This window comes from Typha latifolia, chromosome 7 (assembly GCF_019914945.1).
Source record: "Typha latifolia isolate L0001 chromosome 7, TyphaL0001v2, whole genome shotgun sequence".
NCBI lineage: Eukaryota > Viridiplantae > Streptophyta > Magnoliopsida > Poales > Typhaceae > Typha > Typha latifolia.
Genome location: NC_133092.1, coordinates 375,298 through 401,771, shown reverse-complemented (window position 1 = coordinate 401,771; position 26,474 = coordinate 375,298). Strand labels below are relative to the sequence as shown.

At 39.9% G+C, this 26,474-nt stretch overlaps 2 protein-coding genes across 2 annotated transcripts; both read left to right on the top strand.

Annotated features, from left to right (window-relative positions):
* Positions 1-344: 344 nt before the first annotated feature.
* On the top strand, positions 345-5,861 carry LOC140792298 (heat shock 70 kDa protein 15-like). Its single transcript, XM_073143197.1, has 10 exons — positions 345-611; positions 908-2,123; positions 2,608-2,835; positions 2,949-3,044; positions 3,145-3,360; positions 4,025-4,219; positions 4,309-4,455; positions 4,533-4,682; positions 5,137-5,267; positions 5,438-5,861. The coding sequence occupies exons 2-10, from the start codon at positions 954-956 to the stop codon at positions 5,652-5,654; spliced, it is 2,550 nt and encodes an 849-aa protein (XP_072999298.1). The 5' UTR covers positions 345-611; positions 908-953; the 3' UTR covers positions 5,655-5,861.
* A 1,332-nt stretch (positions 5,862-7,193) lies between these two features.
* On the top strand, positions 7,194-16,193 carry LOC140793092 (DNA mismatch repair protein MSH7). Its single transcript, XM_073144463.1, has 17 exons — positions 7,194-7,557; positions 8,511-9,048; positions 9,256-9,351; positions 9,558-9,613; positions 9,997-10,063; positions 10,827-10,922; positions 11,173-11,304; positions 11,383-11,416; positions 11,484-11,531; positions 11,914-12,122; positions 12,792-12,918; positions 13,050-13,327; positions 13,541-13,726; positions 13,846-14,262; positions 14,357-14,453; positions 14,537-14,664; positions 15,531-16,193. Exons 1-17 carry the CDS (start codon positions 7,241-7,243, stop codon positions 15,984-15,986), a joined length of 3,282 nt encoding a protein of 1,093 aa, XP_073000564.1. The 5' UTR covers positions 7,194-7,240; the 3' UTR covers positions 15,987-16,193.
* The last annotated feature ends 10,281 nt before the right edge of the window (positions 16,194-26,474 follow it).

Genomic DNA, 26,474 nt, shown 5'->3' with positions numbered 1-26,474 from the left:
CATTCAAGTAAAGAAGGATGCATCCAAAGTATCAAATGTTTTTTTTTTGTATTGGCAACTATGTTAAAATAAATATTTAAATTTATGGCAAATATAGAGAATACATCTAAAATGGAACATTGGCGTTCTCTTCATCAAGGAATTAGTGCACTCTTAAAGAATATTAACTCTTTAATCGAATTATTGATACAATTAATATCCCAATCCAATTAAATTAGAAGAATTACAGGCCGTCGAACATTCTGGAAGCATTCCGACTTCCGAGTCCAACACCGAGAACGGTCGCTCGGTTCTCCAGACTTCTCCACCAGCTTCTAAGAGGGCAAGCCTTTGCTTGTAGATTCGGAAACATCGCTTCTCTGTCGACAGATCTAGAACGCCCGTTTGGTGTATCGTTGATCTCATCGCGACCACAATTGAGTCGACGGCTGTGATTCAGATCAAGGCCATCGAGATTCCAAGGAGGTATACGACGACCCGCACCTCTGAGCCAAGGATTAGAGGCTTCTAGAAAAAGCTACGCCTCTACGTTTAATCGCCGCCTCGGCTCAGTATTCTGAAACGGAAGAAGTTGGAGGCCTCCTCGCGTCGCAAATCTGCACCCTCGCAAGGTGTCATTTCCTATTCTTTTCCTTCTTTTTTTTTTCCTCCCCCAAAACCCTAACTTTTATGTAAGTTCGATCGATCCGCGGATCCAAAACCCTAGCTTTTTTTGTCAGATCGTTTGCTGTTGATGTTGTCATCGAGCATGTGCTCTTTGTTTAAGTTTAGGTTTCATCGAACGCACTTTTCCCGATCTTTTCTGTTCTGCTAGTAGATCGAGATGTTTATGCTATTTGAGACTAATTGATGGTACCTTAGCGGAAATTTTGGTTTTTGTTAATCTATTTTGTTCATTGCTGTGTAGATCTGTTAATTTCGTACAGCGGAGATAGTACTTTGTAGCCGAAAAGATGAGCGTTGTCGGTTTCGACGTCGGGAACGAGAGCTGTATTGTTGCAGTTGCTCGTCAACGAGGCATCGATGTGGTCCTCAATGAGGAATCCAAGCGTGAAACCCCTGCCGTGGTGTGCTTTGGCGATAAGCAGCGGTTTATAGGGACAGCTGGGGCTGCGTCCTCAATGATGAACCCAAAGAATTCCATCTCTCAGATTAAGCGCTTAGTGGGCCGGAAGTTCTCTGATCCTGAGCTCCAGCGTGATCTTCAATCCTTCCCCTTTGTGGTCACTGAAGGGCCCGATGGGTTTCCATTGATCCACGCTAGATATCTTGGTGAGCAGAGGACTTTTACACCTACCCAAGTTCTTGGGATGGTGCTCTCTAATCTGAAGAGCATTGCTGAGAAGAATCTCAATGCAGCGGTAGTTGATTGCTGCATTGGGATCCCGATATATTTCACAGATCTCCAAAGAAGGGCGGTGATTGATGCTGCTACCATTGCTGGATTGCATCCTCTTCGTCTGTTCCACGAGACAACGGCTACAGCCTTGGGTTATGGTATTTATAAGACTGACCTGCCTGAGAATGATCAACTGAACGTGGCTTTCGTCGACGTGGGACATGCAAGCATGCAGGTTTGCATTGCTGGGTTCAAGAAAGGGCAACTGAAGATTCTGTCCCATGCCTATGACAGATCTTTAGGCGGGAGAGATTTTGATGAGGTTCTCTTCAAGCATTTCGCGGCTAAGTTTAAGATTGAGTACAAAATTGATGTTTATCAGAATGCCCGTGCTTGCCTCAGGCTTCGGTCGGCATGTGAGAAGCTAAAGAAAATGCTCAGTGCAAACCCTGAGGCGCCATTGAATGTTGAGTGTCTGATGGATGAGAAAGATGTGAGGGGATTTATTAAGAGGGAGGAGTTTGAGCAGATCAGTGTCCCAATATTGGAGCGTGTTAAGGGGCCACTGGAAACGGCACTGACGGATGCTGGATTATCTGTGGAGAACATTCATTCTGTCGAGGTTGTTGGATCAGGGTCTCGTGTTCCTGCAATTATTAAGATACTGACAGAGTTCTTCGGTAAAGAACCTAGGCGCACCATGAACGCCAGTGAGTGCGTAGCTCGTGGATGTGCCCTCCAATGTGCTATTCTTAGCCCCACATTCAAAGTGCGGGAGTTTCAGGTATTCACTTTGTATTTCTTCATTCAAGTGGACTCTCTCTCTCTCTCTCTCTCTCTCTCTCTCTCTATGTATGTATGTATGCATGTACATAGATTGAACTTGATTCATGTTCAAAACTGGTAGGAATTGCACGTTTGGTCTTTGTTAAGTTTGAACTCGATTCATTTCTCTAACTGTTCAATGTTTCTAGGGCAGCTCAATTGTGATGATCTTCTGGTTTTATATGCTTTTGTAAATTATAAGCATTAATTTATTGTGTTATAAATTAGTTTTAGAGTCTAAGTAACTTAATATTGACTCTGAATAGTGATTGAGTATTGATATAATTATATACTACGAGACAATCATTTTAGTGCTTCTCTTTGTATGCTATCTTTGTCAGAGCTATTAAACTCTATACGATCTTTTGTGTATGCATTGTAAATTACGATTCTTCTTTGATTTGCTTATTCACATATAAGGTGATATTCTCCATGGTTTGCAGGTTCATGAGAGCTTCCCTTTCCCAATTGCATTGTCATGGAAAGGATCTGCCCCTGATTCTCAGAGTGGAGCAACAGAGAATCAGCAAAGTACAGTAGTTTTTCCCAAAGGAAATTCAATACCTAGTGTCAAAGCTTTGACCTTTTTTAGGTCTAGTACATTTGCAGTTGATGTTGTGTACGCTGATGTTGGTGACTTGCAAGTTCCAGAAAAAATTAGTACATACACCGTAAGCAGCAGAAAGCCTCTCTTTAAATGAATGATGATTTTGGGAATTATATTTAATATCCATAAAATTTCCTTTGAGCCGTACATGACCATCTTTATTATGTTGTTGTACAGATCGGTCCATTTCAATCTAGCAAAGGCGAAAGGGCCAAATTGAAAGTCAAAGTCCGATTGAATCTTCATGGGATTGTTTCTATTGAATCAGCTACTGTAAGTATGGCAAGAGAAGCATAGAAGTAGTGGATTATTTTCTTGTTATCTTATTTACTAGTTCTCTTTTTTAATTTTTGAACGATTTGGTGCCATGCAGATGTTGGAGGAAGAAGAAGTTGATGTTCCTGTATCAGCTGCCAACGAAACACCAAAGGAATCCAAAATGGATACAGATGAAGCACCAACTGACTCCACTACTGGAACTGATGTGAATATGCAGGAAAATAAAACTGCTGCCGAAGCTGGTGTTAAGGATGAAAATGGTGCACCAGATTCTGGGGAGAAGCCTGTGCAGATGGAAACTGATGCAAAGGTTTGTTTGTTGTCACTTGTGAGCTGCCTGTCTCATGAAGTTAATTTTCATTGGAACCTCAATATTTTTTTTCTCTTATCCTTTTTAAGTCGGACTTCAAGAGAGCTGTTTTTTTTTCTTCATTTGCATTTGCTGCACATATATGCAATTTCAGTTGCTTGCATGTTTTTGAAAGATGCCTACCTAACTAACTTTTATTTTGCGATTTGGCTTATTTCTGTAACAGTTGTCTGATTGGTTCATGTGACTGGGACTAAGGGTTAGTCATTGGAGTTTTTTGGTTACATTACACAGAATAGTGTTAAGATTTATCTTACGATGATTCAATGACCATTCATCTTCATTAGTAGTCAAGCGGAAATTGGGTATCCTTTTCTTGACTGACAGTTTTGCTTCATAATTTTATCCTTGTATTACATCTTGAAATGACTTTTCGTCTTCTCCTCAAACATCCCACTGAGTAGTTAGTTATAGGTGCCTTGCGTAACATTCCTACTACTTTTTAATTTGATAATGACATGGGGATGTCTTAGCATCATGTTGATGTATCAACATTGTCATCCATGTCCGCCTTTTGCTATTATTGGTTCTGGAAGATCCCTATTCAGAAACCTGCGTGCCAGTTCATAAGTGTAGTTATTTACAGTGTTATGTTCTCTTATAGGTGGAGGGTTCAAAAAAGAAGGTAAAGAAAACCAATGTGCCAGTCTCTGAATTTATCTATGGTGGACTGCTTGCTGGAGATCTTCAGAAAGCCATGGAGAAGGAGTTTGAAATGGCTCTTCAAGATAGAGTAATGGAAGAAACCAAGGACAAGAAAAATGCTGTCGAAGCATATGTTTATGACATGAGAAACAAGGTACAATTTATTTGCTGCACGCTCTGTTTGTTATATGTGCTCTAAAGAAATCGACCTAATGTTATGTTGGTATTGTATTCTGTTTTTAGCTTTACGACAAGTACCAGAATTTTGTTACGGCACAAGAGCAGGAAGTGTTTATAGCGAAGCTTCAGGAGGTTGAAGATTGGCTATATGAAGATGGTGAGGATGAAACAAGGGGTGTGTATGTTGCTAAGCTCGAGGAATTACAAAAGGTGCTGCCTTTTTATATTTTTTGTTTCAAATGTATTTTAGATTTTGAAAGACTTCTTACAAGGTTTTCTGGATTCAGCAAGGTGATCCAATAGAAGTGCGCTACAAAGAGTGGACGGAAAGAGGGCCAGCAATTGATCAACTTGTTTATTGTATTAATAGTTTCAGAGAGGCAGCCTTGTCTAATGATCCCAAGTTCGATCATATCGATCTAGCAGAAAAACAGAAGGTATTGTGTTGAGTAACATCTTTGATTTCCCCTTATTTTGGTAAATGTGCTTCTCAACTCTATTCCATATGCTGCTGAAAAGCATGAATATAGGATTGAGCATGGCTTCTATAGTCAGAATTATTTTCTTTTTGACATGAACGTCAAAAGGGGAAATATGCAGCAATGATTGTAGAATTCCTGCCTTTTAATTGATTAACAAGCAACTACTTGTATGTAATCCTGCCTAGTCCCACTTTTTGAACAGATAGATTGGGTGATTGGTTGTTAGAAACGGTGGCCTTGATATAATTTTTTTTATGTGAAGCCTTGATATCATTTTTATTATGTGAGTTAAAATTATGAGTGATGCTCTGGTATATGAGTGATTATATTTTTGTATGTGGAGTACCTCGTTCCTTGTTCATGTACTTATCTTTTTGTTCATGTACTTATCTTTTTGTTCATGTAATAGGTCATCAATGAGTGCTCAGAAGCAGAAGCATGGTTGAGAGAGAAAAAGCAACAACAAGATCCCCTGCCAAATTATGCAACTCCGGTTCTTCTTTTCGCAGATTTGAAGAGAAAGGCTGAAACACTTGATAGGTACTTAATAATGAGCAAGTTTATCACTCATAAAAGTGTTGAATGTTTCTCTAAATGCTCGATAAACTTTCATGTTTATCATTAATGTCTATCTCTTGATACTCAAGAAGAAAGCATGTACTAGTAGTTGATCAAGTGTACTGCCAGGGCTTATACATCTCCTTCAACAGGTTTTGCAGGCCAATAATGACGAAGCCAAGGCCTCCTCCAGCTAAGCCGCAGACTCCACCTCCAACGGAGACACCGGCCCAACCTCAACCAACTGAGCAGCAGCCTCAAGGAGAGGATGCTGCTGGCGAGCAGAATACTGAGGCAAGTGCTCAGGCACCTGCAACAGAGCCGATGGACACGGACAAGTCAGAGGGAGCTGCCAATCCGGCAGCTTAGTAGGAATGCGGACTAAGATTTTGCAAATCTTTGTGTCATCATTTTCTTTGTCAGTTATGTCTGCATAGTTGGAGTCTGTAGGAATGGATTTGGGATAATCAATAGTAAGTGTCTGAATATTTAATTATCTCTACTTTGTACTTGTCCCCATATCTAGGTTTTTTTGGGAAGGTATCTATGGGAAGAAAGAAATATATTGAGATTGAACTGCGCTCGATTTTGATTGTGAATCTTCCTTCATTATTGTATTTTTCTCGGCCCACGCAATATTTTGGGTTCATTTTCTTGATTAATGACTTTTATATGGTGATTATCCATTGACAATTCTGTTGGTGTTATATTATTTGGACATAAATGGACATGTTTTATGGTTTGCTTCTAGTATAATTACAGGCAGGGCAAGATAAGCTCTTCGTCTTGTACGGGGTTACTTGTTTCCCCATAAGCATTATGGTATGTTGATACTTGTGGACTTCAGTGTTATGCACACGCAGGAATTATGACTGGATTGAGCCTCGCCTGTAAATAAATGCGATTGGTTTGCGAATTGTTAAGGGATCTTAATCTCGTCAGAAGCGGATGCTCTTCAATCAACATTGCTGCATGGATATTCTTATGCCTAACCTTCCCATCGATTGGTTAGTTTTCGATTGACACTCCTTATCGGTACGGCGCAGTCCGTTCTTGTCTTGTGTCGTTTAGGAGAGTAAACAAGTTTGTCGGCATTGTCTTGTTTTGGTTGGATTCTTACCGAACTAATTTTGGGAGGAATGCTCTTTTTATCTCTGTCTGAGCATTTCTTTGCAGGTGGCGGCTTAGCTTGGCTCACGATTGTCGGCTTGGCAGTGTGGTGACCTAAAACACTATATTAGCGCGAGATAGGTTGACTCGTCTGTGACTCAGATTAATGGAAGGATGGGTTAAATTGTTCAACCTATTATATTATACGCTTTGAAGCTAAGATATCTTTATATTAAAAGAGGATTAATTGTTCCTTCGACCTATGGTTAGCTTAGTAGTTCTTCAGAGCTAAAGAGAGAAAAGAAAGAGTAAAATTGTATTTATCCCTATGTAGTTTGATCTAATTGCATGAGACTTTTATGTACTTTTAATTATTAACCTCCTGTGGCCTGAATTAAAATGTAACTGTTAATTGTAACCAAAGTATGTTTTTATAACAAAAATAATTGAGCCAAACCATGAGGATTAAGGTGAGATTTGAAAAAGAGAAAAGAAGATTTGAAATATATAGAAGGTGTTAGAATGATTGAGCCAAATCATGAGGATTAAGGTGCGATTTGAAAAAGAGTAAAGAAGAGCTTGTCGCGTGGAATAGAAACGGGGCTGACGAGTGACGACCGAGCCAAATTAAATCTCAATGCCTTCAATTATTTTCGCATATCAAAAGGGTAAAACCGCCATTCCACTGCACGAGGAGCAACAATTTTGTCCGTATATCTCATCCCAATTCCATTTGCCGCCAAAACTTCCCCCTCTCCTCTCACCATCCGCGTATAAATATCCCACTCCACCCCCTTCAATTCCAATCCCTCTCACTTCACCGCAATCCTCCCTGGAGTTGATCGATGCAGCGGCAACGATCCATCCTCTCCTTCTTCCAGAAGCCGCCGTCGGGGAACAGAAAATCCTCTGCCGCCTCTTCGAATACTTGCTCGATCCATGTCCGGATTCCGCCGATCGGAGAGCCGCTCGTGACATCCGATCCCGATAAGACCTTGCAAGGTCCGTTTCCGGATATTCGGGGAACCGATACTCCGCCGGAGAAGCCTCGCCGTCCTTTGTTTCCGGCGGTTGAAGACGATGGCTGCCGCAGAGCTCAGCCGGTATCGAGCATCTTGCAGAAGCTTGCGAGGGCACATGTATCGGGGAACTCAAAGAATGGGTATGCAATTCTTTTCGTGAGCTAGGGTTTCGAGCGTTCCAACTTTTTTGATCTCTCTGTTATGCGTCTTATTGTGTTTGTGTAATTTGAATCGTTTCTATTTAAATTATGCTCTCGTGGATGTACTTCACGTCAATTTAGAGTAGATCGTTTTCTTACTCGTTGATCTATACTTCCGAACGAGTAGACCTTTTATGGAGTTCTCTTTTACTCCTCGGGAAATTAGGGTTGCGTCTTCTCATTTCGGCTTAACTTGGTTTTTGATCTGAGGGATAAGCTGTGAAGAATTTTTTTTATTTGACGAATTTAGATTTCTTATGTAAACTCCTCTTATCTTTACGACCATGTTGTCGACAATGTTCAGTGTCAGATAAGCAAGCTAAATTATTTCATAAGGCCTTCATTATGGGGTTTCCTGAACTTTTTTATTTAATCTTTAGGAAGTTTCAACTGAGTGTCGTTGTCTCGTGAAAACAGTGATTAAGTTGATCAGTGGTTCTAAATCTTACGTATTTTCTCGCCATCTTCTGAATGGATAGGTGTTAATATGCTGTTAGATATAGTCTAGCTTTACATTGTTAAGTCTTTATTAACTTGTTTCCGTACTTGTGTTAGCTTCCTCCTTCCTTTTCGGATAGGAGATACCTTTTTTTTTTGGCATATCATTGGAGCTTGACTAAGATTTGCGCAGCTTGACTAAGATTTATGGCCTACAAATATTTAAATAGATGGATCTGTTCCTAGTAAAAGTTCTACTCCGAATCTTCCACATATTTGATTAATTTATTTGTTTGAATGCAATGGTAACTAATTTTTGGATTTTTTAGCCTTAAAGTCTTTTATAAAGCAAGCACTCCATGGCCTTAAACTGATTGTGTAGTCATGACAAGTTATGTGCACGGTGATTTATGCTTGCCAAAAAATAAGTGTAATACCTTTACTTGTTTCTGCAGGAACCAAGGGGACAAATACTCCTCTACTTTACATTCTATACCTGTTGAAGAGAACAATGTGTCTGTAGAACCTGAAACTCCTTTTCAGGAACGTTCAAAGACATTCATCTCGAAGTCTTTTAATGACTTCGATGGAGTGGATCCTCTGCATCTTGAACTTGACTTTGATTCTTTTGGGCCAGAGACCCCAGCTATGCGACCACTCGTTCCTCGTTTGAAGCGGGTACAAGAAGATTGGCATGATATTGACAAAAAGGAAGTTTCTTCCCCTTTAGGCTCTAGCAAAAGGATGAAGCTTCATGACTCTCCATTTCAGAAGAAGGCACACAATGAAGTTTCTGAAAGTGTAAGAAGCAAGTTTCAGTGGCTCAACCCTTCCACCATTAGAGATGCAAGTGGCAGGAGACCAGATGACCCAATTTACGACAAAAGAACTCTTTACATTCCACCTGATGCACTAAAAAAGATGTCTGCATCTCAAAAGCAGTACTGGAGTGTGAAATGCCAATATATGGATGTTGTCCTCTTTTTTAAAGTAGTAAGTCTCTTTAAACTTTGTTCAGTGCTACCTAGTATTTGTAAACTTCTTCTATTGTGACCCAACTATATACCGACTATTTGATCTGCAAACCTTTAGTGTGAAAAGTTACAATTTCGTCCTAAGACAATATTTCTGCATCAGCACTATTGTTATTTATTACTTAGATCCTACTAACGGAAAGCAGTATAACTTCCTAAACTCTAGGGAAAGTTCTATGAGCTGTATGAGATAGATGCTGAGATTGGCCAGAGAGAGCTTGACTGGAAAATGACTATTAGCGGTGTGGGTAAATGCAGACAGGTAACTTCCCTAAATCCATTTTATTAATCCAATAGCAAAGCCACAGGTTGAATCTTAAGGATGATATAAATATGCAGATTTTGTCAGATAGTTGATCAACATCTTCTGGAAATCTAGGCTTATGATGCCTTGAGAGTTGTAGTTTTAGTTTCTTATCAGTACGTGGATCACAGTCTAGAATCTGATAGTACTTATCTTCTGTACAGGTTGGTATTTCTGAGGCTGGGATTGATGAAGCCGTGCAGAAGCTTATAGCTCGAGGGTAAGAATCCAATTCTAGGAATTTGATGTCATGGTACTTTTTGGAGCCTTATTATTTGAAAATGTATCAACTAAATAGTTTTAGTTTGTGTTTACGATTCATTTTGGTCTAAAGGCACGGATTTCCCAACATAATGTCAATATCAACTATTTTGTTATCCATAAAAAATCCTGTTCAACATAAACGTAGGTAGTTAGATAGCAACAGTTTCTCTGTAAGAGTGGTTTTTAAGTTTTAGACAGACCTTTATTGTCCTTTTTCCCCATTCATCTGACATTGTTCTTTGCCCAAAGGGTCAAGATATCCTTTCATGTATCTTTAAGCTTGGTGTTTTTATTTTATGATTCTCTACCATTTCTTCATAACTGCTATCTTGATCCTAGGTATAAAGTTGGAAGAATGGAGCAGCTTGAGACCTCAGATCAAGCCAAAGCGAGAGGGGCAACTTCTGTAAGTACTTCTCCTTGCCTTGTAAAGATTGAAACTCAACTTTTGTTCAACACATTGTGATGTCGACCCATGAAACAAAATGGACACTTGCTATTCGCTCCCCACATCTCCTCATAAACTTCACTCTGCAGTCTATTGCCTACTTGGACATCATCAGATTTAATTACCGGCAACTGTGAATTTTCAGCCTTGAGCATTATCAGCGATCTCCTGTTCTCTTTGCTTTCTTCCAAAATTTTGGATACACCTTTCAGTTTAAGAACATCCACATTGTAGTATCAGTCTACTTAGATTATGTACAATTTTCTTGCCTTACATTTATTTTCCTAGATTTCTGAGCCCTAAGATTCCATGTTAGCTTAACTAAGTTGTCAAGCATAATTATGTGGTGATATGCAAGAAAGAGAAACAACAGATTAGTTGAGAAGACATAGTGATTAAGTTATCTTCTGTCTTATGATCTTGAAGGTCATATTTCAGGAGATTGTGCTTAGTGCCCTTGTCTCTTGAACCCCCTGGTGACTGTCTAACAGATATTTCACGTGCAATGACCACTTGAGCTACTGTCAATCTAAAAGGAGTTTAGCCACCCAAGAATGGAATGCTTTTGTTTTGGTTTATTTATTAGTATTAAGGTTCAAATCTTGGTCTTCCAGAATTCTCTTGGTGTAATAGAAAGAAATGATATCTGACTACGTGTTTTATTTATTTAGCCTTTTGCTTCTGTAATTATCTGATGGAATATAAAATGTGATCTTTTTAGGTTATACAAAGAAAGTTGGTTCATGTGTCAACACCATCAACGGTAGTGGATGGTAGCATAGGACCAGATGCTGTTCACCTTCTTGCTTTAAAAGAGGTGCTTTTACTCTGCAAATCTTGATATTCTTGGGACATTGTCTCTAGCTGCTGATTATCTTGAGGCATGAGAATTCCATTTCATCCTTTGGCATTTCTACTTTTGTTAATCTATTTGCTCATCATTATCCAAGAAAGATTGTACGCTAAGCATCATAAGTTTACACTTCCCCACTAGTGCTTTCGTACTCTTTACTCTTTTACTTAGAAGAATTGCCACTCTGACATTATTTGTCCATCTCAACTTCTAGGGAAAACAACTTTCAGAGAAAGGCTCTGCAGTTTATGGATTTGCTTTTCTTGATTATGCTGCTTTGAAATTCTGGGTGGGTTCTATCTGTGATGATGATTCTTGTGCAGGGCTAGGCGCTCTACTGATGCAAGTAAGTTCTTTTCTTCACCTATTTTTCTGTTGTGGCCTCAATGAATATCCACAATTTATTGATGGTCCCTTTTTGCAGGTTTCTCCAAGAGAAGTAATCTATGAAAGCTCAGGTTTGAACAAACTCTTTCATTTAGTTGTTGAAATCAAACTTTAATTTCATTAATCTTGTTGCTTCAGGGCTTTCCAAAGAAACTCACATGGCACTCACCAAATATGCTTCAGCTGGTAAACATTAGAATTTTGCTTGTTTCATTTTATTAGAAACGATGCTAAAAATTGTAAATACAGTAGGTTCCCAATGAGCCAATCAGGTTGAATTAATGACAATCTCTTAGTTTCGTTTTTTTTTTTTACAAGAAAAAATTGAATGGCTGATCAAGAGTATTTGTGCATCTGTGTTTTGAAATTTTTGTTTGTTTGGGAGAAAGGAGATGACCCTTAGAAAACCAGCATGAATGTTGTGAGAGGGTACTTCATGAATTTGGAATTAGTAATGGAATGGTTCCTAGACCTTGATCAGTAGCTAAAATGTGCAGTTGTGGCTATTTGGGATTAATCATAAAATATATTGCAGCATTCTATAACAGCAATTTTTCTCGAAATGCAGGTTCTATTAAAATGCAATTGACTCCTACACATGCTAGCACAGATTTCTTGGATGCTGCTGAAGTTCAAAAATTGAATCAATTGGTACATTCTAAAGGGTACTTTAGAGCATCTACAGATTCGTGGTCATCAGCATTTGATTATGTGGTGAATCATGATATTGCTGTTTGTGCTCTTGGTGGACTTATTCACCATCTGTCTAGGCTTATGGTGAGTGTTATATTACTGCTCTCCCCCTTTGTTCAGTCACCTTCTGTCAGAAAGTCCCCCCTGTATATACAAATCCATGAAAGCCCCGGTTTTTTGTATTCGATTAATGTCCCAAAAGCATATGCTTGCTGTGCAACCGCAATTTAGATCCCATCCCATGTGATTTCTTATTCTATCCATGGTAGCGATTACTATGGAGGTAGATTCAATTATAAAGACTAAATAAGAGTTTCTATGAGCAACTATCACAAAACAACCATATAATAGTAGTTCTACACGTCTACACACATTTTTAGTTGTGTTATCTTTTTACCTGCTTGACGCTGGTGTCCTTTCATGCAACCTTGGTTAGATTCTTAGATGGTTATGCTATTGAGACCTTTAATTGACACATGCTCAATCTCTTACCATGTAATGATGGGAGTAAAAATTATTCAACCAAGTAGTTATTATTATTGTTGTCATCTTCCACAAAAGGCCTGAGTCGAATATAACCCATTTGATCTCTAGGCTTGAAGACACTAATCATGAGGTCGTGCATGGTAGCTTGAGGTTTTATGCAATAATTCAAACTGCAAAATTGCATCATTAGTATTTCTAGGAGTTAGTTGTTACACTTGCAACACAAAGCGGTATCTCATGTTCTCATAGTTGTCCATCTGAAATCAGCTAGAAGATGTTCTCAGAAATGGTGAAATTTTGCCTTATCATGTATATAAAAGTTGCCTAAGGATGGATGGTCAGACTCTCGTGAATCTTGAAATTTTCTGCAATAACATTGATGGTGGGTTGTCAGGTATGTGTGCTATTATTCTCCTACTTCCTCCTTTTTCTTTTTTTTCTTCTTTTATAGCTAACATATATTCAAATGGAAGGATTTTTTTTTCAATGCTGACTACTTGTTTTTCTTTCCTTTTTCTAATGAAGGAACCTTATATAAACATCTTGATCACTGCATAACTGCATCCGGCAAAAGACTTTTAAGAAGGTGGATCTGTCATCCCCTTAAAGACATTGATGATGTCAATGATAGGCTTAATATTGTCGAGGGATTCATCAAAGATTCAGCTCTAGTCTCCATCATTATTGAGTATCTTCGCAGAACTCCCGACATCGAGAGACTGCTGGGACGAGTCAAGTCTACTATCGGTTCATCATCTGCACTTTTATTGCCTTCAATTGGAAAAAGAGTATTAAAACAACGGGTAAGTTGGTACCTTCCCTTTTGAATGTGTTGAGCTTTCTTGGAAGGGTGGCAGTGTTGCATTTGTTCTTTATCCAATATAGTTATCAATTTTTTTTTTCGGAGAAACAATCTAGTTATTATTTCTAAAGTTACATAAAAGGGTTAATAGCCATGAGTATTTGGCTCAACTATCAACAGTAATTTGCTTCAACGTGCATCTGGTCTATTTCAGGTTAAAGCATTTGGGTCTCTTGTCAAAGGTCTTAGAACTGGAATAGACTTGTTAAATTTGTTGCAGAGGGAAGACCACGGAATCTTGTCACTATCAAAGCTGGTCAACCTTCCAACACTAAGCTGTCTTGGTGAATTCCTGCATCAATTTGAAGTAGCCTTGGATGAGGACTTTCCACAGCACCAGGTTTGTTAAATCTACTAATTACATCTGAATTAGGTTCCTGCGCCAAGTGCTGAAGCCTAAAAGCATAAGGAGTTCCTTTTACTCGGTTCTGTCTTCTGACTTTATGAAAAATTTCCTAGGATCATGATGTGAAAGACTCTGATGCCGAAACTTTAGCTGTTCTAGTAGAGCTTTTTGTTGGAAAGGATACTAAATGGTCTGAGGTCATCAATGCAATCAACTGCATTGATGTGCTTCAGTCCTTTGCATCAACCACAGCGACATCATGTGGTTCTATGAGCAGGCCAGTGTTTCTGCCCAGGAATTCAAGTTCTGTGGGTTACAACAAAGAAGATAAAGGCCCCGTACTTCAAATGAAGGGTCTATGGCATCCTTATGCTGTTGCACAAAGTGCGAATGGGTTAGTTCCCAATGATATTTCTCTTGGTGAAGACCCAACTGGTCGCAATCTTTGCGCATTGCTGCTGACCGGACCAAATATGGGCGGGAAATCAACATTAATGCGTGCCACCTGTTTGTCTGTTATACTTGCCCAGGTTAGAAATGAAACGCCTATCGTTTGGTATACTAATTTACTTGGTTATTGATTATAAAGTTTACCTCTGCTTCCTGGCATGTTCACTATTGCAGCTCGGCTGTTACGTACCTTGTGAATCATGTGTGCTGTCTCCTGCTGATATTATCTTTACGCGGCTTGGTGCTAATGATCGGATCATGTCCGGTGAAAGTAGGTGATTCAAAACCCACAATATTGCTCTGCTGCAATTTACAGATGCTCTCATGTTTTTGGCAATTATACCTTTTTTTCAGGTACATTTTTTGTTGAATGTGCGGAGACAGCATCGGTACTTCGAAACGCCACTCAAGATTCTCTCGTGTTGCTCGACGAGCTTGGTAGAGGAACAAGCACATTCGATGGATATGCCATTGCCTACGCTGTAAGTTTTCCTTCCTTTTAACTAGTTACTATGTACGGTGTAATCATGTAAGTGCTGCAATGAAAAGAAAACAGCAATCAACAAAAGGTTATTAGGCATAACCCAATAAACTTGTCTCTCTAAGAATATTCTTCTCGCATCCTCGAGGAGGTGGATTAAGATGTACGTTAATTGTAGTATCTACTTGAGCATCAGTAGAAGTAATTACCAGTAAGGACTAAATTCCTATCTCTGAGGCTATTAAGGGCTAAAGCTATCAAAAAAGAAAGATTTTATTATTATTATTATTTAGTATTATCAGAAGTTAGAGTCTCAAAGCTTCTCAGTGTTAATTTTAGGATTCTCTCAAGTTTCATTTGAAAGATTTTTAATAAATCTAATAAACAAGATCGGTTGAATCATATAGATATAATTTTAGAGATATTAAAAATAGTATAAAAATTAACATGAAGAATTGATAGCCATTGCCATTGATACTAGAAGGAAGAAGGAAGATGAAGTAGATGTTTTACATCTTTCAGTTTCACACGTAATGAGAATAGAAACTGAATCAATATTTTATTAAAATCTCTTTTAGGGATTACAACTCAATAAATTTTATCGTCACAAGTCCATTAATTGTGACATAAGCTTCTACACATTTAAAATTATATCAACTTAATTATATTTTTAAAGTCTAAAATAAATTTAAATTATTTAAGTGAGCTTAACATTAATAGCAGTCCTATATATCTTTTATTGAACACATGAGCACACGAATTAAATTATTAACATCATTCATTAGTCATTACCTCCCCGTTTGTGCACCCATATACCTGTAAACTGTAATGTCTCTGGTCTAATTCTAATCTGAGAAGTCTTGTCAGGTATTTCGCCATCTGGTGGAAAAGGTCTGCTGCAGGTTGCTTTTCGCCACTCACTATCACCCTCTCACGAAAGAATTTGCTTGTCACCCTCACGTGAACATGCAGCACATGGCCTGCGCTTTTAACCCAAGAAGCGGCCAGGAACTCATCTTTCTCTACCGACTCTCGAATGGAGCCTGCCCAGAGAGCTACGGTCTGCAAGTTGCCCTGATGGCAGGGGTCCCGAGCCATGTAGTCGAAGCTGCGTCAAAAGCTAGCCAAAAGATAAAACTGGCCATCACCCAAAATTTCAAGTCAAGTGAAGGAAGATCCAAGTTTTCCACCCTTCATGAAGAATGGCTTAAAACCCTTTTGGCTGTTTCACGGATTAACAACAGAGGCTGGGATGAAGATACCTCTGATACATTGCTTTGTTTGTGGCATGAACTAAAGAGTCACCACGCATCAGTTAAATAATGATAGGAACAAGGTCGGTAACCTTTTTGCAAGTTTAGAAAATTTTGAACAGATCCCATCTTATCCTAATCCTTAGGGAGCGGGATCCTGCCCAGGTGTCCTCTCTACGTAAAAGCTACAAGTACAATTATGTAAATTTTTAGTCGGCGATGTAAATGTGGGTAGTTGAAATCGCAATACCTATTGAAAGAAAGCCATTACTGTTTATGACGTTATGTGCGAGTAATGACTGAAATTAGTAACCATAAAATCACCTCGCTTGCATGATGATTGGGAAAAAAAAAGAAAGGAAAGGTCTCTCATATAGTCATATGTGACAAATTTCAACGTATCCCTCGGTCCATATCTATCTGACCACAGGAGCTCCTGATGATGACTCCAATGGCAAATTCAATATATCCTTCCTGCGTGCGGTCAGATTAATCAAAAACAATGTCATAGGAAACGAGAATAATGTTCAGAAACACAGCGTTCCAGTGCTTGTCATTTGCACTTTTACATGAATCCTACCAGCGACATGTCATATTATTTGTTTACTGTTCAAACTGCTGATGATGTTGAATGCATTTTAAAACAACCTTAACTCCAACAGTCACCATTTAAACCAACGTATCGTTATGATAGATACTCTGTCAGAGGCATCTGGACTAATGCTGCACTAGGGACATTATGGACGTTTTGTTTCTCCAAGGCATTGAGAGTTATATGCAAGACAACAAATGCAAATGGTTAAGCAAAAGTTTGCTCTAGCTTCATGTTCTTAGGTTTTATATGCCTACAAATACATACTAGATAACTGTCTTACATGCTTACACATAACATAGAAATATTTATAGATGCAAAGAGTTAAGCACAGTAGAAAATTTTCTGCTCCAAACTACAAATAAGGTCATCAGTTTGAAAATTCCAAAGGTGTGTACCTTGCAGGAAATCCATTGATTTGCAATGATGGTTTGTTAGTATAACTTTTCTCTCCGTGGCTAACAATTCTAAAGTAGGATTTGCATGAGCAATTTCAATAATATCATGGAGCTATTTACACAGCATATAAATTAATTTCACAACAATAGGATAATAAACAAGCAATTATAGATCACAGAAGGGCGTGGAAGAAGCGAACAAGTCATCAACAATACTTAGATTGAACATAGTCAATCAAAACTGCATAAAGTCTCTAAAATTATCCTTTAAGACTATTGCAGCAAGGTATATATATATATATATATATATATATATATAGAGAGAGAGAGAGAGAGAGAGAGACGGCACAGATACATGCTCTTTGTAATCAAACTCCTTTACATTCTAATTTCTTAGCAACTAAAAGGACTTCAAAACAGTGTAAAAATAGGGTCTGTGTGTGTTATGAAAGAGAAAGACAAGTCAATATCCACAGTATTCATATCCTAATATATGTGGGTTGCATGACAAGCAAAATATATGTTCAAGGATCATATGATGCTCTAGAGCTACACAATCAGAAAGCTGCAGATGACTAAAGTTGTCTACCTGTCAAATTGCGTCACTGCAATTAAGCATCTCTAACACAGCCATAGCGGCTTTCTGGAATCGTTCCTTCTCCTCCTCCAAAATCGTGTTTTTAACAGACGCAGACTCCTTGCACTTCTCTATCTCTTCCATTATCTCACCAGAGCTTTGCTCAATCTCACTATCCAACAGATGTTTTAATCAGGATCATTGTGAGATCAATAATTAGGAGTAGCAATCTTATGATGCTCACCTTGTCATCTTAAGCATGGTCTGAATAGCTCCGTGTACCTGCTTTGAGACATCTGTTTCACATATTTATTGCAAAATAAAGATCTAGTCGAAGAACAGTAGAATTGTGGTTAGAGATGCAAAGTAAACAACTAAATCCAATTAAACTACGATATATCTTAACAGATCCTAGCAAATCCCTCACGACATTCCCAAATCAAAGCAACGATCCCAACAAACAGAACAGGAATCTCAAATGTTCAGTGCTGTGATCAACTAAATATTAACGGATTCGAGCAAATCCCTCACGACATTCCAGAGATGCAGCGGCGATTCGATGAGATCGCAAGGAAGCTTCACAAGAGAATCTAGGGTATCCGGAAGAGATCGTACCGTGGAGGAGAGCTGCGATGTGGGAATCGGAAGGCGATGAATCCGCGAGGATCGCCTTCGACTGCTCCATCCCGAGCGCTCAACGAGAAGACGGAGACGAAGAGTGCCGAAGATATAGGCGGTGGCATCGATACTTATACCAGGACATTGGAGGGAAATGGTTTGATTTCAAATCTCAAATCCGACATTTCTGATCAAACGGCTAGGATTTCACGACTGGATTGATACTGGACACGTCATCAGGCGGATCGTTGAGTAGAGCTATCAACGTAGGTCCTTTTCCTGAATAACTCGTTTTGGTTCAAAATTTTGTTCCAGATATAAACGAGTTTGACACGATGGTTTAATAAATGAGTTGAATATGACTCAAAATTTGGGCTCAAATTATAAATGAGCTAAATACGAGTAAAATTTAGCTAGCTCGTGTTCAGCTAGATATAGCTCGAATACATACATACATATATATTATTGACTTTTATACTCAAATCTAATAGTTGAAAATTACTTAATAAATAATAGGTTGTTAAGTTGTTTGATTTAATGGTTTTAGTCCCATAAATTTATTAGGTTTACTCTTAGCCTGTCAAGTTGAGCTAAGCTTTAAACGAGTTTGTTTTAGCTCGTCAAGGACAAACTGCCGAATACGCTCGAATTCTTTATAAGCCGAACAACATATAAGATTTGAGCTCATTTTAATTCCAGGCCAAACAATGAGCAAAGACCTAACTCGTTCTATGTTCGGCCCATTGACACCCCTATAGTTGAGGACAAGAAAAGGCCAACCAGACAGCATTGGACGGTTATGAACTGACGAACATATAAGGACCGTGTACTGCAACTAGCGTGCATGACGGACTTGCTTAATTGCAATGGTAGTTGTAGATTGTTATTGCCTAATTGGGTGATTGATGTTCATATGTCTGAGAATATATTTAGTAACGTTGCTGATGTGTAGAATTTCCTAGGACTAGATGGGGGCTTTATCTCCGTGATAAGTTCGTTTTAATTATCGTTATGTGGAATAAGGTATCTTAGAGGAGGTTATAACACACTCGTGTTCGCCTCTCCTAACTCGACAACCAGAAAAGGGGGGGCACTGAAGACTGCATGCATTTATTATTTACGAACCAATCGTTAATGAAAAAGAAAACCCCAAAAGCATACAACAGCACGAGAGAACGCAGTAGAAAGAGGTCCAAGAAGAGAAGAGGTTTAATTTGCGGAACACTACGTCGTTTTCTTTTATATCCGAACGGGTCGCAGCTGTTCTTGTCTTGCATATTCCCGAGAGAAAGAAAAAGGTAAAAGAAAAGAGAATGATAAAGGAAGGAAGCCATGAATGCAGGAAGCGTGAAAGCTTCACGTAGAAGAGGAGAGATGGTCGTCCAAAAGCAAAAGGCGGAGCATTTAATCACCACTGCTCTACCGACTACCAGAAACCTTCACGTACCTTTCCCAAAGCCAATAAAATTAATTACACCAGCCAAAAGAATAGTTTCGAGTAATGGCGGGAGAAGTTCTATTTAAACGTTCCAGCTTCTTCCATCTTGCATGCAATCCAAACCACTTCGATCTTGTCATGGGTAAGCCTACGTTGATCCTATTGGTGGTCTTAGGGTGGGCGGTAATTAGTGGTACAGCTAGAAATATTGGAAATGGTGGGAAGCCATTGAAGAAGCCGGAATCCTTCTTCGATTCCGGATGGGGCTGGAGTGGTGAAGGATGGAAAGGGCGAGGTTTTGGGCACTCGGTTGGTTTTAAGAAAGGTGGGAGTTTTATCTATGGGCTTGGGAAACCGGGGTTTGGTGTTGGTAATGGTGGGGAAACGGTTGAAGATTGTGCGGGAAAGGGAAAAAAGGGTGGTGCAGTTGGTGGAGGTGGTGGAGTTGGAGGTGGGATAGGAGGAGGTGGTGGAATGGGAGGAGGGATAGGAGGAGGTGGTGGAATGGGAGGAGGGATAGGAGGAGGTGGTGGAATGGGAGGAGGGATAGGAGGAGGTGGTGGAGTGGGAGGAGGGATAGGAGGAGGTGGCGGAGTGGGAGGAGGGATAGGAGGAGGAGGTGGTATAGGAGGAGGCGGTGGAGTAGGAGGTGGTATGGGAGGAGGGATAGGAGGAGGTGGTGGTATAGGAGGTGGGATAGGAGGAGGTGGTGGTGTAGGGATTGGTGCAGGTGTGGGCGGTGGAGGTGGACTTGGTATCGGCGGCGGCGGTGGAGGTGGTATTGGTATAGGTGCTGGGATTGGAGTGGGAGCTGGGATTGGAGTTGGTGGAGGTGGAGGTGGAGGTGAAGGTGGTGGAAGTGGAATTGGTGGTGGAGGCGGCGCAGGCGGTGGAGCTGGTGGTGGAATTGGTAGTGGCTTTGGTGGAGCAGGTGGTGGTTTTGGTGCCGGAGGCGGCGGCGGTATTGGTGGTGGAGCTGGTGGTGGTATTGGTGCAGGAGGCGGCGGCGGTATTGTTGGTGGAGCTGGTGGTGGTATTGGCGCCGGAGGCGGCGGCGGTATTGGTGGTGGTATTGGTGCAGGAGGCGGTGGAGGTATTGGTGCCGGAGGCGGCGGTATTGGTGGTGGAGCTGGTGGTGGTATTGGCGCCGGAGGCGGCGGCGGTATTGGTGGTGGTATTGGTGCCGGAGTCGGTAGCGGTATTGGTGCCGGAGGCGGCGGCGGTATTGGTGGTGGAGCTGGTGGTGGTATTGGTGCAGGAGGCGGCGGCGGTATTGGTGGTGGAGCTGGTGGTGGTATTGGTGCAGGAGGCGGCGGAGGTATTGGTGGTGGAGCTGGTGGTGATATTGGTGCAGGAGGCGGCGGAGGTATTGGTGCTGGAGGCGGCGGCGGTATTGGTGGTGGAGCTGGTGGTGGTATTGGTGCAGGAGGCGGCGGAGGTATTGGTGGTGGAGCTGGTGGTGGTATTGGTGCAGGAGGCGGCGGAGGTATTGGTGCCGGAGGCGGCGGCGGCATTGGTGGTGGAGCTGGTGGTGGTATTGGTGGCGGAGCCAGTGGTGGAATTGGTAAGGTTGGTGGACATCATAGAGGTAAGAAGCGCATAGGAGGAAGGCGGGGTGATCATAGTGGACGACGTGGTGGTGGTGGCATAAGCGGTACTTCTCTCAATGAGGAGGTTAAGAAGCCTTAGAGGAATTAATCTCCAGGAAAATATTCTGCAAGGTGCTGGCTTATGCCTCTTTGTTTTGCTCGCATGCGAATAACGTTAATGCATTCTCTATTAACCTTTTGTTGTAAGCTTGTTATGATCTCTTATTAATAGTCTCATTCGATGCATAGAAGACCATTTTGTCCTCTTCCTGGCTTTACGTTCTTCCTTAGTTGCGTACATTCACGTTGTAGGAGGCTGCCACGTACCACGTCCACCATTTGCCTATAAACCCATTCGTACGTAGTACACGTCTTGTAATTATTTGCCAGCGTTTGGGCTTTCATATGGGCCGGTTCAATGGCAACGGAATGGAGCACTAATCCAACCCTTCTATAATCTAATTATATGGGATTAGCTAAAGACTAACACTCAAAATTGAGAGTGTCCTGAGAGAATTGAGCAACTTTTTTGTGATTAATTGTCAACTTGATAACAACAATATAGAAACCTACCTTCTCCGTTGCATGTTAGTCTCATTTATTAGAGATCATCCTACATTCCAATAACTTTATTCAAATTTTAGATTCTTTCATAATTAAAAACAGAGCAACTTGTGCTACAAATCAACCCTCTGATGTATTGCAAACAGTTCACGCAATCTATTCCCACCTCCCACTAAACATACAGACAAAAAATATCAAATTTTAATGGTTTAAACTAGTAATATAACCGTTGAAAATATCCTTTAAAATGCCTTCAGGGAGAGACGTTTATAATGAACTCCTCTATTGCTGCTATTTAATTCTCTCCCAGAGAGAATCTTGGTAGTATAGTACGTAGCTCTGTATGCTTGCCAATGACTGGCACCAACCGGTTGATTCAGTCCACCAAATAACCAATTGGGCTGTTCTTTAATTTTTTTACATAGTTTTCAATATGCTGGGGTAAATCCTCATTAAGAACTCATATAAGATATTCTTGGTGACCCAAATGGGGTTTTATTGGACTTCTATCTATTGCCTGGAAATTAAGTGAGCCCAAAGCATTGCACACAAAAGGAGGGGGAAAAAAAGAGAGAGGATAGATTCCAAGCCTTTATTAAATTATTTCAGGAATAAAAATACGAACATTTTAACATCACATTTAAATTTATTATCTTTTTCAGATGAATAGTAGTGATTTCTCTCGGATAAATACTTCCTCATTCCATCTGCTTTAACTATCCTAAGGTTTGGATGTGAAAGTTAACACAAAAAATAAAAAAGAAGAAGAAGAAGAAGAAGAAGAACGAAAACCAACCACACCGAGCTGTGAGTGGGTTAGCTAATGGCAGCAGATCATGTGCAGACCAAGCTGCAGGAACGACGGTATCATTAGTGTGTACCGAGTCAGCTGCTTCCAAGTAGCGATGCAGCTGAATGCCTGCAACAGGGTATGCAGGGAATCTAGACTCAGCACTGAGCTCACGAGTGGTAATTTAGAGTAGGGGCCCACGAATAATAGAAAAGAATTGTCCGGGCCCACTGGGGCAGGGCTTAAATGTACTAGTCTAACACAAACAAATTAGATACATGGAACCACTCAACCACCACTCACAGGACCACTATTCCATCTAAATAATGGAGGATTAGATCAAACTATCTGTCAGAATAACCCACTCATCCAACGATCCGCTTGCATAATACTAGTACTGCGTCGACACTCGAGAGCTAGGCCACGTACACTCCGATATATATATATATTTTTATCTCCTCTTTAAGGAAAAAGAAGGGAATAGATTAAGAACACAAGCTGGGTTTAATTACTCCACTCGTAAAATAACACTGTCAACTAAGTATTAAATGCTTAATAATGCATATTTCTCTAGTTCTGTTCCTCTTATGCCACCCACTTCCTTGAAATGATAGAGGCATTAAAATATGGCACTAAAAATACATGGTAGGCCACTATCTGATGGAATTTCTTGTTCTTTGCGACTGGAAGCAAGCAGCCTCCTCCTGCAATTATTACGTATGCAAAGGGAGAAAAACAAAATAATGTAGTAGGAAAAAGTTAAAATACTCCAAACAAATATGTGAAATAAACTTCTCTGATAAGAAACAGAGCTTGAGCTTGTTTATATTCTGGCTTATTTTTTTTATTCCGTAGTAGGCGAATAGGTGTGGATAAGATACCTCGCTATTCCTGTGTAAGTACTCAAAATTACTACGGTCCAAAGCATCGGCGCGCTCTGGAGAACCGCCTCCTCCGATCGATCGCCACACGTGCGGCGGGATCCACAATGCTAGCCACTCGCTGGGCCGTTCCATGCGTCGATATAAATCGGCACTCGTAAGGGAATCTTCTACCTCGCGCCGTTAGTCCACCTCGTGATTCGGACCGGCACGCGAGGGCGAAACGGTTCGCGTTCGTTTGGATTTTGGAAGCGTAACTGTGGTTAGCTACGGTTTGGCTGGCGCGCAGCGGAGGGCCCTGACGGAGCCGTCACGACCGTTACTATTTGGTCAGGGGCAGTTGGGTTTCTTTTTCTGGAACTTGATCGGAGAAAAAAAAAGAGAAAAGACTCGGCGAGTTGGAAATCTGTACGGTCCGGGACCACCACAAAGTAAAATGTTTGTAGTGGCATTGATTAAAGACTTTGTAGTGAGCACATGTTGTACGTGTACCATAATTCCATGATGCAGACCCTGCACATAATTCCATGCATATATTAATATATAATGCCATTAACCAACTACTCTCTCTCCCCCCTCTCCCAATATTAACCACAATTTATTCATATTCTGAAGGATATTAGACAAATAATTAGAAATAAATAGAAAGGCTTTCCAGTGGAAAGAGTTGGAAATAATTATGTAATAAAACAAAATGAATCTCGCCATATACATGCATTCAGAGTAATTACACCTTGAGATACTTTTATTGAGCACTTGGTGGAACATGATTGAGGTAACTATTTGGGCCCTCAGCATTTTGTACTTTTATGAGCATAAAGTTCTCTTTTTTAATTTATTTTTGAATGAATTATGGGTATAAAGTTGACTCTTTCCTTTCATGACTTTCTTTCTCTCTTTTCACTTTTTTTTTTCCTTGCTCAACTGGTGTAGACCCTAGTGGGCATGTTGCCGTCCTCAAGATTTGATATTATTTTGCCTTTTATTTTTATATCAAACTTGCATGTTTATTTCTGACATAAGCTGATTCGATTATATTTGGAGATTCTGCCATCATATTAGCCGATTTAATGTTAGTTGGAAATGAGAAACAGGAGATTTTGGTATTGTTTATGAGGAGAGCTATCAAAACTAATAATCTCTAAGCTTAAAAAATGGTAACAGTTTATAGCATTGAGGCTCAGAAGTTATCAAATGGCATGGCGAAATCTAGATCAGATACTGAAGTGAAGAGGGGAAGTATAAATATAAAGAGAAATTTGTTTTTAATATTTTATCTTTTCTCATATTTCCTATATGCACTTTATATATGCAAATTGAGTAACAAGTTTTACTAAATAACTGTTACTAAAATATAATTAAATTATTAGGTTAAATTAAATATACTAAGAAGTTTACCGAAATATTCTTAGTATAGTTAATTTATTTTACCCAACTACGAAGAAAAGAGATTGGAAGAGAATAACTTATTTTAATATTTAGCCAAATCCATTATGCTTCATTTTTGCTATTAAATTTGCCCAAACGATTTCGTGACAAAAATAAAAAAGATAAAAATATTTTAGATAAATAATAATTTGTAGAGTAACATTAACTTGGCGGAAAATATGTAAATTACATGGCTCAACTTATAAATATTAAATATACTTAGTGTAAACTGTAAAATAAATAAAAATATAGGGTGTTCAATTCAAAATTTCTCAAATATAACAACTCTTGACACTTTTAACGCGCAAATAAAGTGGGATGGCTGACTTGGCATTTCAAAATATGTGCAATTTTTTCACTTAGATAAGATTTTTTAACCAACTACGTCAATGTGTGATAGGAGAAATTAAGAAGAAAAGAAAATAAATAGTAGTGTCATTTACGTAAATTTGGAGGGCTAGTCGTCGACCCAAACCCAACCATTCCTTGGCGAAGAAGCCCACAGGGGAGCACAGACATGCTTCTGGGCCCAGGTTGGGGCCCACCAAGGGCAGCTTTGTCCTCTTCTGCCATTGCCCTCGCCATAATGGAGAGAGAACCGAACCTTTCCTGTTCAAAACCGGGGCCCACCACAAAGGAGAGATCTCAGCCGTCCACTCCCAGATCCATCATACCTCGTTATTCTGTCGATCGCCGCCGTCCGTCCGTCTGGCGACAAGAGGGAGGACTCCTGAGAGCGAAAGACTGCCTCCTTTCGATCACGACCGTCCACGTGGGGGTTTAGTAGCAGCAGCAGCAGCAGCGGTAGCAGTAGTTAAGGAAAAGGCCAAGATTGAAGGGAAGGGAAGAAGGGAAAATAAAAGAAAAGAAAAAGTTGAGGCCTCGTCAAACGGGGAAATCTGATTGGCTGTTTTAGCCGTTTCATGGTCCAGTCCTCGTCTACCGTGCCATGTCCGAACCGAGGAGGACATCACCGACCACAGCGACGAAGTGGGAAACGCTAGTTTCCGGAGGGCGTCCCCCTCTTACCACTAACTTATTTTTAATTGAGAAAAGTTCTGTTCATTTTTCCACTCTCGACAAATTGATCGAAAACAATACGAGAGTACTACTAATTTATCTTGATAAAATAATGTTAATTAATATGTTTGCAATATATTAAATATGATCCAATATAGTTTTGGATAATAATTAAATTTCTTATACAATTTCAGAACTAATTTAACAATGGTATTATGAGTTGGATCCTAATAAAACTATTAGGATAACTGGTTGATAAATATATATATTGTTTTGAGACAATCAATCCACCTATTACAATAGTGATTGCTTGACATCGAAACCCAAAAGGAATATCCTACTTTCGAAATATGCTTAAGAATCGATTTGAACCAAAATTAAAAGAGCATTAGAAAAGTAAAACAAAGCGAAAACGGGAGCCAACGAGCCATCCCTTTAGAATCCTCTATTAATTAATTCGCGTTTCCTTCGTCTTGCTCTTGTTTCCCCGAGCAACGTAACTATGTAAGCGGTACGACTTTCGAGTGGCCCACACACCCTTCTTTTTGGGCATTTTGTACGTACCAATCGTATAAAAGATGTATGCGATTTATCTAAATTTCTATCTTTTTTTTTCTGACAGTCATGAATGAGAAGAGTATATCAGAAGCCACTCTGATTTTG

Bases quoted from the DNA above. Each gene is read 5' to 3' on its own strand.
- LOC140793092 (XM_073144463.1), top strand. From the start codon at position 7,241: ATGCAGCGGCAACGATCCATCCTCTCCTTCTTCCAGAAGCCGCCGTCG. The intron at 9,352-9,557 runs GTAACTTCCCTA...TCTTCTGTACAG, and splicing joins GTGTGGGTAAATGCAGACAG to GTTGGTATTTCTGAGGCTGG. The intron at 9,614-9,996 runs GTAAGAATCCAA...TCTTGATCCTAG, and splicing joins CAGAAGCTTATAGCTCGAGG to GTATAAAGTTGGAAGAATGG.
- LOC140792298 (XM_073143197.1), top strand. From the start codon at position 954: ATGAGCGTTGTCGGTTTCGACGTCGGGAACGAGAGCTGTATTGTTGCA. The intron at 2,124-2,607 runs GTATTCACTTTG...CATGGTTTGCAG, and splicing joins TCAAAGTGCGGGAGTTTCAG to GTTCATGAGAGCTTCCCTTT. The intron at 3,361-4,024 runs GTTTGTTTGTTG...GTTCTCTTATAG, and splicing joins AGATGGAAACTGATGCAAAG to GTGGAGGGTTCAAAAAAGAA.